Genomic DNA, 13,024 nt, shown 5'->3' on the forward strand with positions numbered 1-13,024 from the left:
AACTTGCCAGGGGCAGCCTTTCTTTCAAGATATTTAGGCTTGTTGTATAATAAGACTTTTACCTATTTAAGTCTAAGTTACTTTGCTACTGTAGCTGAGCTGCCTGAGTCCCTCTGAGACCAGAAACTCCGGTCTCTGGCATTTAGTACCTCATCAAAACACAGCAGGGGATTAAGTTGCTAGAGCCTTTTCTGTTTCATGGAGATGCCTCTTGCTTGTTGGGCTAAGGGGAAGTTTGAAGTAGTAAACTTCTTTTGAACCGGGAGAAGAGAATCACACAGAGGAAAAACCTTTACACAAGCAAATATGGATTAAACTCACATAAATTCATATACAGATTCATGCATACACATTTTTTTAAATCTCCATTCGAACCAGCTGGGTCCAGCTTTCATGCTATCTCATAATTACATACTTTTACACCACACATCCACACTTACATATGTATATGGAGCAAAAGTGCCAGTGGATGAAGAATGAGCCCCAGTAGGTTTACTGCATAAAGAAAAGACTTCTACCCTTTTATTGCTAAATGAATTAAACTAAGTCTATAAGAAGAAAGCTTTGTTCTCTTTAGTAAGACTAAGCCTGCCTTGCTGTAAAGAAAAGACCTATTCTGTCCCATAGTAAGGAGAAGCCTGCCTGTTCCTGCTTTTTTTCCTTTTCCCTTAACATTCTGCATATTGCTCTCCTAGTATTTTAAGTTTCCTTATAGTTTCTAAGTTATTCCACTCTTCATTCTCCTTCTAATCTTGCTCTCTCCTCCTGCTCAGATGTCACAATAATACTCTTGCTCTCAATGTCATTACTTCCAATACTGTGCCTTTACTTCTAATTTCTTCTTGAGTTCTGACTAAAAAGTACTGTCTTGAGTTCTAAAAAATTCTCATCAGTTCAGTTCTATAAGGTGTTCTATCTAAAAATGGTGTCCTCAGCTCTGTTCCCATTTCCTCTCTATGTCCTCAGCACTTATACATCTTGTAGAACATACAATCACATGGTAAAAAGTTTACATATAAATCCAAATCATAAATAAGTTTACAACAGATAATGTTTACATACATATCCATTAGGAGTAATATGTCTAAACATCCATCAACTGTCATCAACTTTGCAGGTTCATGGAGAGTTAAAAGCATTAACTTATGTGACCAATATATTAGTGAAGTTTTGTATAGATAAACCCAGTCAATATTTTATCTTCTGTCCTAGCACCTATAATAAATCCTAGTTCCCTTTTTACAACCTTTGGTTAATGGTTTTACAGTCTCTTAGAATGTTCTGTAAGGTGCAGAAAGCCTGCTTACTATCTCAGAACCAATTAACTCATGACACTAAAGACTGGAAGAGTTCTCATTACAGTTTTGACTATCACAAAGTATAAAATAGCTGTGCTATTAAAAGAGCTTAATGACTATAAACTTAAGAATTCTTATAAGATCATCATTAAGGATTAAGAAATCATCTATTTGTCTATATAACATCACTACAAGACAGTACATCTTTGTTGTTCTGCAGAGATCTGCTCAAAAGAATGCGCTAATACCTAGTGATTGTTATATATGTTTAATAATAACAAGAGAAGCATATTAATAGCAGGAATCTTTCCTAAAATGAATTTCTCCTGTGTTTTGCCTATTGGAGCTCCATCATAGATTTTTAATCCAAGGGAGCATCTCAGGAAGATCAGGAAGAAGATTTTAGCTTCTCCTATGATGGCTCCTGACATGAACTGTTGACTGTGGCAAGCCTGATCAAGTTTATTTTGGAGGAATGTAGACTTTGGGACTTTGGGCTAGAAATTCTATTGAATCCTATAAGCATGGGAACTTGAAAGATAGCTGAGCTATGTGGACTATGAAGGCTAACCCAAGAAGATCCGGAGGAAACAATTTTAAGAAGTTAGCTAGAAGACTAGTACAACCCATTTGGAAATCAGTCTGGAGGATCCTCAGAAAATTGGACATTGAACTACCTGAGGATCCAGCTATACCTCTCTTGGGCACATACCCAAAAGATGTCCCAACATATAACAAAGACATGTGCTCCACTATGTTCATAGCAGCCTTATTTATAATAGCCAGAAGTTGGAAAGAACCCAGATGCCCTTCAACAGAGGAATGGATACAGAAAATGTGGTACATCTATACAATGGAAAACTACTCAGCTATCAAAAACAATGACTTTATGAAATTCATAGGCAAGTGGGTGGAACTGGAAAATATCATCCTGAGTGAGGTAACCCAATCACAGAAAAACACACATGGTATGCACTCATTGATAAGTGGCTATTAGCCCAAATGCTTGAATTACCCTAGATGCCTAGAACAAATGAAACTCAAGACGGATGATCAAAATGTGAATGCTTCACTCCTTTAAAAGGGGAACAAGAATACCCTTGGCAGGGAATAGAGAGGCAAAGTTTAAAACAGAGGCAGAAAGAAGACCCATTCAGAGCCTGCCCCACATGTGGCCCATACATATACAGCCACCCAATTAGACAAGATGGATGAAGCAATGAAGTGCAGGCTGACAGGAGCCGGATGTAGATCTCTCTCGAGAGACACAGCCAGAATACAGCAAATACAGAGGCAAATTCCATCATTAAACCTCTGAACTGAGAACGGGACCCCCGTTGAAGGAATCAGAGAAAGGACTGGAAGAGCTTGAAGGGGCTGGAGACCCCATATGAACAACAGTGCCAAGCAACTAGAGCTTCCAGGGACTAAGCCACTACCCAAAGACTATATACATGGACTGACCCTGGACTCTGACCTCATAGGTAGCAATGAATAGCCTAGTAAGAGCACCAGTGGAAGGGGAAGACCTTGGTCCTGCCAAGACTGAACTCCCAGTGAACATGATTGTTGGGGGGAGGGTGGTAATGGGGGGAGGATGGGGATGGGAACACCCATACAGAAGGGGAGGGGGAGGGGCTGGGGGGATATTGGACCAGAAACCCGGAAAGGGAATAACAATCGAAATGTAAATAAGAAATATCCAAGTTGGAGGGGAAGCCCATATAGAAGGGGATGGGGAGGGGTTAGGGGGATGTTGGCCTGGAAACTGGGAAGGGGAATAGCAATCGAAATGTAAATAAGAAATACTCAAGTTAATAAAGATTAAAAAAAAGATCCAAGTTAATAAAGAAGTTGGCTAGAGACCATTTTCTTAAGATATTTTGGCAAAGAACATGGCTGCTTTTTGTCCTTGTTCTAATAATCTCTTGGAGGCCAAATTGAAGAATTCTAGACTAATTTAATTGGTGGAAGAGATTTCAAAACAACCTAATATTGACTCTGTTGCTTGGTTATTAGTAATCACTCTATGCAGGACTACAATGAAAAAGAGCAGTTGGGTGAAAAGATATATAAAATGAATAGTTTGAAGGGAAGATTACCAGAAAATGTTCATGTTGGAGCCCAGGCTTGTGCTGAAGAAGATAAAATGATCAAGGAGATGTCTGATCAGAAATGAAACAAAGGCAGTGGTGCCCTCTGAGCAAGGTGCCACCCATCTAATTCTGTAACTTGTGAAAAGAGAGAACTAAAGGAATTTTAATTTTGTCTGCCTTAAAAGCAACTACTAAGGAGAACTTATTAAAATTTAATTGAAGAAGAAGGCAGGGCCATGCTCTACCCCAAGCAAGCAGATGAATTTTGTAGCTGTGGTTCTGGCTTTAAAGTCACGAAGGAAGCCACACCTTTAATCCTAGCATAAAATGAGGCAGAGGCAGATAGATCTCTATGAATTTGAGGCCAGTCTGATCTACTTAGGATTTCTAGAACCACTAAGTCTTTATGGAAAAACCCTCTCTCAAAAAGAAAGGAAAATAAAAAATTAGAGTCATGAAGGATGCATAAGAAAAAGGACTGCTGACTCTTCCTACAGTTGAAGAAAAGCACCAAGACCAGGAATATAGCAGGGGAGCCTACATGGAGACCCTGATGGTCATCGCATGAAGCTATGCAAGTAAAGCCTGGTTGCTCTAGAGACCCCAAAATATTGAAGATGCCAGAGCTGTGGGATATGTGCTGGAGAGAGCTTCATGCAGAGTTGAACCACCCTAAGAGAAGTATGTTGTACACAGCAAAGCTGAAAAAGGGGAGCTGTCTATGTGTTTTCACATACAGACACAATTTGGTGATTGCCTTCGTGTGTTTTGATCTTGCTTTTGCCCAATGTTTCCTCACTATGTCCCCCTTTTGGAATGGTAAAAATATATTTTGTCCCACTGTTTGTTAAAAGTATGTAATTTGCTATTTGATTTTTATTTTACAGGAGGCTATAATTGAAGAGACTTTAGATTTTTAAACAATAGGAATTTTGATGTTTGATTAAATGCATTTTGCATTATGATATGGTCATTAAGCCTATAGGGGCCAGGAAATGGAGTGTGGTGGTTTGAATGAGACTAGCCCCCATAGGCTCCTGTGTTTAAATACTTGGTCCTCAGTTGGTAGAACTGTTTGGGAAGGTTAGGAGGTATGGCCTTGAGAGGAAGTGTGTTACTGTTAGCTCTCTCTGCCTGTGGCTGTGCCTCAAGATGAAAGCTCTAGCCCTGAGAGCATGCTGCCATGTTTCCTGTCATGATGGTCATAGACTCACCCTCTGAACCTGTGAGCTTCAGATTAAATTTGTCTTTTAGGTTGTGCCTTGGTCATGGTGTTTTGTTATGTTATTAGAAAAGTAATGAAGAGACAATGTACTTCACAAAACTTAGTTATTTCTCTTATTTAAACAGGTGTTGGCTACTACCTTTGACCCATATTTGGGTGGAAGGAACTTTGATGAGGCTTTAGTAGACTACTTCTGTGATGAATTCAAGGCCAAATATAAGATAAATGTCAAAGAGAACTCTCGGGCCTTGTTGCGGCTGTATCAGGAATGTGAAAAACTAAAGAAGCTGATGAGTGCAAATGCGTCAGATCTTCCCCTAAACATCGAGTGTTTCATGAATGACCTTGATGTTTCTAGTAAGATGAACAGGTACCATGTGCTTTCAGTTGGAAGAGTGCTTGCTGATTTTCTGTTTGAGTCATGTTTGGGGGATTTTCCCCAAGTTCTGGTTGCTTTAGAGGGTATGTTCAACTTTCCTTCTCCAAAATAATGATTTTTATTTCATTTTCTCACAGGGCTCAATTTGAACAGTTGTGTGCTTCCCTGTTGGCCAGGGTTGAACCACCTTTAAAAGCAGTAATGGATCAAGCTAGTAAGTGGAAATGACGACTTCTTATTTTGTTTTGCTTTGTTTTGTATTTTTCACTTTGAAAGAAATTACAACTCATTTATTCATAGAACAGGATACAAAATGTTCAGCTTTCTGAGCATTTTTTCATTCCTTGTTATATTGTTTACATCATAAACCTTCCAACTGTATTTTTGGGGTGTTTTATTTAATTTCCTAAGATTTTGGTAGGAGATTAAACCAGAAATAAGGACATGATTTCTGTCTTGAAGATAACTTTAAAAATAGCTTAATAAGGCCAAAATGTGGCAGTTAGGAAGGCGACAAGCCCTGGAGAGCTTTAGAGCTCATTAGGAGATTTTTCTATCCCTGTCATCCATCATTGCCATCTGGACCACACTCAGTGGTCTCACACAGTGCTTTGATTTACCTGTTTCATAATTTTTTTCTTTTGAACAAATAAAAAAATCCCCTTACATATAAAGTTCCTTCAAATAACTAGTGTGCAAGAATTTTTAATAGTCCTCATTCTTTCACGGAAAAACATTTTACTTGCAGACTTACAACGTGAAGACATAAACAGCATAGAAATCGTAGGAGGAGCCACTCGGATTCCTGCAGTCAAGGAGCAGGTCACTAGGTTCTTCCTGAAAGACATCAGTACCACCCTAAATGCTGATGAAGCCGTCGCCCGAGGATGTGCACTGCAGGTAAGGGCTGCTTCGTTTGTAGTTTGGACAGTGTCTGTGACAAGTCTAAAGGGGCTTGTCTGTTCCAGTCACCACATCAATAGAATGAAAGTAAATTGACTGTCTGCTCTGTCCATCTGTTTCTCCCTCCCTCCCCCAATCACACACAACACTGTATGTGTATATATGTACTTGCCTCTGTCTTTGAAATGCTGGGATTAAAGGCATGCACCATTATGCTTGGTTCTGCTTAAATTTTTAAAGTGTCATAGGATAATGTGCTTATGTTCTGAAAACTGAATTCTTGAGAGTATGTCCATTAATGGTTCTTGGAAATTTAAAGCTGTTTTTAAATTAGTTTTTGTAAAACCATATAAAATACTTGGGCCATTTTAAAGTTTCATTTGTCATTACCAAATGTAGCAAAATGTAAAATCTTAACAATTTTTATGGTAAAGACAGTACTAAGAATTTAGTTCTGGTTTCCCTAGAGTGTGATTTGTACTTGCTCACTTAAGTGCACTTCTTACTTTCAGTGTGCGATTCTCTCACCAGCATTTAAAGTGCGTGAATTTTCCATAACAGACCTTGTTCCCTACTCAGTCACATTAAGTTGGAAGACTTCTTTTGAAGAAGGGACTGGGTAGGTTATTTTTAAATTTTTCATTATATTTTATCATAAATTTTTAGCCAGACAAATCTGCTTTTTCTAAATTAGAGTTTATGCTTCTAAAAATTATATTAAATATGCTAAAATATTATTAGAGAAAGAGACTGTAAGAAATAATACATTTGCAAACCATGATGAGCATTTTCACATTAACTCCATTGAAAAAAATTCCTCCATGATCAGGCTGTGGGCCAACCTGTAGAGCAGTGATTCCCAACCTGCTGGTCAAGGGTCCTTTGCTGGTCAAGTGACTCTTTCACAGGAGGCACCTAAGAACATCAGAAAAATAGATATTTACATTATGATTAATAACAGTAGCAAAATTACAGTTCTAAAGTAGCAATGAAAATAATTTTATGGTTGGGGTCAACATGATATGAGAAACTGTATTAAAAGGTCCAACATTAGGAAAGTCCTGGCTTCCTTTGATGATAAACTGTGATGTAGAAGTGTAGCTGAATAAGCCCTTCCTTCCTCAACTTGCTTTTAGGCCATAGTGTTTTACTGCAGCAATAGAAGCCCTAAGGAAGGAAGACACAATTCTATATGAATGCACTGCAGAGCATTTGGATGGCTCAGTTTAATCTCAACTTAAGTCAGGAACTGTTCTGTAGAGTCAATTTCGGTTAAATGTATAAATGAGAAAAATCCAAATATAAGAGAGTAAACTAAACTCTAACTCTAACAGTGCGACAGTGAACACAGTAAGACAGGAGAAAGTATTAGTTGGCTCCTGGAATAGAAAGATGAGTTGTATATTTAAACCCTGTGCCACTTAGGTAATAAATAATGTTATATAATAGATAGCCATGGTCAATACATAAATGTTCCTGTTACATTCTTTAAGTAATAGAGATCACTACAAGTTTAGAATTTCCTGTTCTAGGGGGAAGAAAACACTATACATGGGCATAGGTTGAACAATTGGAAGTGTACACTGAAGTATTTAAAATAGTAACATATTGTATCACTTTCGAATTGTTTAGTGAAAAATGCACAGATAGAGTATGTACATTCAAATGGCAAGACAAGTAGGGAAAAGGGCAGTAGTAAGCAAGGCCAGGTGACTGATGCAGAGGCACTCTTTGTCCTGTCCTTATATCTGTATCCTTCTGTAACTGGAAATCTATTTCCAAATAAGCGTACTTAACGGGAGCTATAATTCAAAGGGCTGCATAAGGCAGGTGTTGGAGAGTTAATAAGGCAGGGCCTGGCCCTTCCTACATACAACCTCACAATATGCATATCCCAGTAATTTTTTTCTCTTAGTGTACAGTGATGTACAGTTTTGTTAGACATTCAGAAAGCCTTAAACTATAAACTTGTTGAAAATAGAAAAATCCATAGCTGTTTTTCTTTACATTTGTTTATTTGTTGGCAATTGCTGCTCATGTGCTAAATATGTTCTGACATTGGCTTCCCAAGCAACCTGTTCATTAAGTGAGTCTTTCCCACTGTGCTGTAGGGAATGTGAAGTCTTCTCTAAGAACCACCCGGCTCCATTCTCAAAAGTCATAACTTTCCACAAGAAGGAACCATTTGAACTAGAAGCATTTTATACTAATTTGCATGAAGTGCCTTATCCTGATCCAAGAATTGGTAAGACAACAAAAAAATTTAGTGTTTAACCTTTAATAAACCATATATAATGAATTAAGCAAAAGTTAACATTTCATTTAAATTGGTCTTGTATTTTAAAGAAATATGTTCCTTTTTGTAACTATGAACTTTTTCATGCTTAGTTTATTTCTAGAAAAATAGCATGTTTGGACTGTTAATTATTTGTTTTGACATTATTGTTAGTATATATAAAAATGACAGGATTCATTATGACATTCAGGGGTGTGTGTGTATGTGGGTGTGTGGGTGTGTGTGTGCATAGTGTGCTTTGGTCATACACCCCCCCATTATCCTCTTGTTCTCTTTCTGCCACTCCTCATCCTCTTCCCAAGCAGTCCTCCTGTTCTCATTGACTTGTAGTGTAAGTACTCTAAAATTGGCCTGAAAAATTGGTCAAGGTTGTTTAATGAAAAACACTTTTAGTCAAATTATATTATTAACATCACTGTGTGATTCTGAAACTGTACTATGGGGTGATATGAAAGAGCAGATAAGGAACTGTGATGTCCATTTTATCTGTTTAGTTTTAAATGATACAATATAAAACATAATTTTATAATGTTTAAAAGAAAATTTATTTTTTTTCTGTATTGATAGACTGAAAATAAGATAGCACATCACCAATGCAATGGAAGTTAATGCAGGTTATGGTGGTTTTGATGGCTGCTACAGGTGTACAGCTAAATATCTCTGTAGCAGGCATTTATTGTCATCATCAGGAGCTAGAGTTCTGACCTGAACAAAGAAAGTGTGTTTCTTGGTAGGGCTCCAAAGGAGGGATCCATTCCAGGTCCCTCTCCTTTCTCCGTAGGTGGCCATTGTCATAGTGACTGGTATTCTCTCTTGTCACATGCTTCTCTCTCTTTCCTGAATATTTCCTTCTGATAAGGAAACCAGTCTTCAGTTTAATACCTTCTTAAAAACAAACAGAAAAACCACTAAGTACCATCACCATGTGAGATACTTCAGGAGGCCTGATTAGAATGAGTATTGAAGGTATAACCCAACCTGTAAAACTACAGGCCAAATTAGTTTACTGGCCTATCTTACTTTTGGCCTCTTAGTCTCTCTTACTTGCTATCACTAATTTTGGCATCAATTTTGTTTTTAATGTTTAGAAGACCTTTATTCATAAACTGTGATAACAGTTTTTGTTTATAAAATTCAGCAAAATTGTTGTGTATATGTGTGTGTATGGCTTTCAAATTCAGAAATTAGACTTTATTGTTTTGGCTTTTAATTATAAGTTACTCAAAGTCATTTATTAGCTTTTGAATCAAATTGTTCCTAGTTTAAATTCCCAGTGCTTTGCCTGGCACGATACTAAGTAGAATTAAGGCATTTGCCACCAAGCCTGAGGACCTGAGTTCAACTTCCAGATAGGACCGCCTGAAAGTTGTCTCTGACCTCCACACTTGATGGTGGCATTTATATCTGTGCATAGGCACATGATAAATGTCTGTATAATATCAAAGTCACATTTTCCTAGCAAATTATTTAATGTGTACGTCTTCACAGTAGCTTATAAATGCTCTAAAGAGGATTATCTGAGCAAAGCACTTGTCCCATAGCAGTCATCCAGAACTTATTCATATTTTTACATATGCTTAAAGGTGATGATTAAGTTACTAAAGCCTTTAATGAGTTTGATCGAGGTTCATACACTAATGAAAGCTTTTTTTCCTTAAGGAAACTTCACTATTCAGAATGTTTTCCCACAGTCTGATGGTGACAGTTCTAAAGTAAAGGTTAAAGTTCGTATTAACATCCATGGAATCTTCAGTGTGGCCAGTGCATCAGTAATTGAGAAGCAGAATCTGGAAGGTGATCATAACGATGCCCCCATGGAAACAGAAGCTTCTAAGAATGAAGGCAAAGAGGATGTGGTAGGTAGAAATCGTGTCTCAGGGTCTTCTCACCAGGGATCTTGACAGCACCTCAGTAGTGAGTACCTTACTTGGCCTTACTTGGCCTTGGGGTTTCTTCTGTAGAGTCTCTCAACCACACTAAGGAAGACATTTAGTTTAAATAGGATCTGCACTGTCTATATTGTAATGCATTTCTGAGGGGCCAAAGCATCTTTCATAGCTTATATAGAACATGTGAGTTTAAAATCCAGGGCTAAACTCTGTAAAATGTACATTTTATTTATAACTAGATAAAACAACTTTGTTGTTCTTTTTAGACAGGGTCTCACTATGTAGATCAGGTGGCCTCTAACTTATAGGTATCCACCTGCCTCTACCTCCTGGCATTCTGGGATTAAAGATAGCTTCTTAAATAGTTTCAGAAGTATTTTAAGGGTTTACTTATAGTGTATCTGTGGCAGTTAAACAAAGGGATATGCTATATGTCAGGTGGCATTGAAAGACAGATTTGTGAGTAGTGAGTTTCCTGCTGATACTGTAGGAAGGAGTACTATAGGGATTGTTGAGGCGGGGTCTCACGATCCCCAGGCTGTTCTTAAACCCTCTGTAGCTGAGGCCAATGAACTCCTGCCCTCCTGCTTCCATCTTTAGAACACTAGGATCCCAAGTGTGCACCTTTGCCTTTCTGCCCAGCTCAGGAAGAGCCTGATTCTATTCACTGAAGAGAAAATGTACACAATTTGTATCTTATTGTCAACTGCATTTGTACAGTATTATTGGGTCGTGTGTGTGTGTGTGTGTGTGTGTGTGTGTGTGTGTGTTTCTTCAAAACAGGTTGTACTGTGTAGCTGACCTGTGACCCACTCTGTCAATCAGGCTGGCCTTTAACTCTGCCTCTCTGAGCTTGCACATGCATAAACAGCCCCCCCCACACACACACCCCACAAACAGAAAGAGGGGGCTGGAGAGAGAGGGGACAGAATGGGTAGTTTTGCTTATAATTCTGGCACTCGGGAAGAGAAAGTTTGCAGAAAGTTTGAAGTCAGCATGGCTACAGAAGAAGAGTTGCACTTAAAAATTTTAAAAAGTTGTTGTGGGAGCTGGATAGATGGCTCAGTGGGTGAGTACCAGCTGCTCCTCCAGAGGACCCAGGCTTTCTTCCCAGCACACACATGGCAGCTTACACCTGCTTCTAAGGTGAGCTCCAGATTCCACACCCTCTTCTGGCCTGCTCAGGCACCAGGTACACAACTGGTACCCAGACAAAGATGCAGGCCAAGCATCCATACCCATAAGATAACTAGGGGAGGTCTCCAGAGTATCAGCCACTCAGGAGCCTGAGGTCAGATGCTTACTGAAGTCCATACCCGAGGGACATTAGGAAGACCCCATTTAAGATGGAGGAGGGTTTATCTTATTACAGCTCAATTTTTCCTCTTTTGGGAAGTTGCATACTTCATTTAACAAGAATCATATTTATCTTTCTTCTTGATTGATCAAAGTTGTACTATTACTTAAAAATGCTTGAATTATGGTCCATGATATTTTTCCCAGTAATTTTTTAAAAAGCATCGTTCTCTCATATATCATGTCCCAACTGCAGTTTTTCTCCCTCTCCTCCAAGTCCTCCATTGAACATCAGTGCAATACTATTCCCCCCACCTCCTCTCTCTTTAACCAGATTCAGTGTGTCTAGTTTTATGTTGAGGTTTTTGATCCACTTGAACTTGAGTTTTGTGCAGAGTAATAGATATGGGTTTATTTGCATTCTTCTAAATGCCTACATCCAGTTAGACCAGCATCATTTGTTGAAGATGATTATGTGTGTGTGTGTGTGTGTGTGTGTGTGTGTGTGTGTGTTTATGACTTCTTTATCAAAAACCAGGTATCCATACGTATGTGTGTTTATGTCCTAATTTGATTCCATTTATCAACCTGTTTTTATATAATACCATATGATATTTATTACTATAGCTCTGTGGTAGAGCTTGAAATCAGGGATGATGGTTGGTATCTCCAGAAGGTTTTTTTTTTTTTTTTTTTTTTTTTTTGCTTTTCTTTCTTTCTTTTTTTCTTGGATATTTTTTATTTACATTTTAAGTGTTATTCCGTTTCCTGGTTTCCCGGCCATAAGCCCCCTATCCCATCCCTATCCCCCTTCTTCTATGAGGGTGTGCCTCCTCCCCACCCATCTCCCCTTCCCACCTCCCCCCTCTGACATTCCCCTACACTGGGGGGTCCATTCTTGGCAAGACCAAAGGCTTCTCCTCCCATTGGTGCCCAACAAGGCTAACCTCTGCTACATATGCACCTGGATCCATGGGTCTGTCCAAGTGTAGTCTTTGGGTTTAATCCCTGGGAGCTCTGGTTGGTTAGTATTGTTGTTCTTATGGGGTTGCAAGCTCCTTCAGCTCCTTCAATCCTTTCTCTAATTCCTCCAGTGGGGCCCCATTCTCAGTTCAGTGGTTTGCTCTAGCATTCGCCTCTGGATTTGACATGATCTAGCTGAACATCTCAGGAGACAGCTATATCAGGCTGCTGTCAGCATGCACTTCTCAGCTTCATCAATATCGTCTAGTTTTGGTGGTTGTATATACATGGGCTGTATCCCAAGGTGGGGCAGGCTCTGAATGGCCATTTCTTCAGTCTCTACTCCAAACTTTGTCTCCATATCTCCTCCTATGAATATTTTTATATTTTTAGTCCTCCTTTTAAGAAGGACTGAAGCGTCTGCACTTTGGTCATCCTTCTTCTTGAGCTTCATGTGGTCTGTGGATTGTATCTTGGGTAATTCCAGATTTTGGGCTAATATCCACTTATCAGTGAGTGCATACCTGGTCATTACAGGTCAGCAGCAGCAGCTTGATCCACTCACAAACACTTTAAAGATATACCAGCAGCCCAGTTCAGTAGAGTAGTGTCAGGATATAGCAGTGGTAGCATGGCCTAGCAGGAATAGCCAGGCCTCAGCAGGAGTCAGCATAAATGA

At 38.9% G+C, this 13,024-nt stretch overlaps 1 protein-coding gene across 2 annotated transcripts in view; it reads left to right on the forward strand.

Moving 5' to 3' along the window:
* Hspa4l (heat shock protein family A (Hsp70) member 4 like) overlaps positions 1 to 13,024 on the forward strand; it is a 58,059-nt gene that overhangs the window by 23,748 nt on the left and 21,287 nt on the right. For both annotated transcript variants that reach the window (NM_001106428.2, XM_039102005.2), the window contains exons 8-13: positions 4,745 to 4,989; positions 5,136 to 5,212; positions 5,747 to 5,898; positions 6,414 to 6,520; positions 8,013 to 8,146; positions 9,857 to 10,053. In NM_001106428.2, the coding sequence (NP_001099898.2) occupies positions 4,745 to 4,989; positions 5,136 to 5,212; positions 5,747 to 5,898; positions 6,414 to 6,520; positions 8,013 to 8,146; positions 9,857 to 10,053 (912 nt within the window). The remainder of the gene's footprint in view (positions 1 to 4,744; positions 4,990 to 5,135; positions 5,213 to 5,746; positions 5,899 to 6,413; positions 6,521 to 8,012; positions 8,147 to 9,856; positions 10,054 to 13,024) is intronic.

This window comes from Rattus norvegicus, chromosome 2 (assembly GCF_036323735.1).
Source record: "Rattus norvegicus strain BN/NHsdMcwi chromosome 2, GRCr8, whole genome shotgun sequence".
Classification (NCBI taxonomy): Eukaryota; Metazoa; Chordata; class Mammalia; order Rodentia; family Muridae; genus Rattus; species Rattus norvegicus.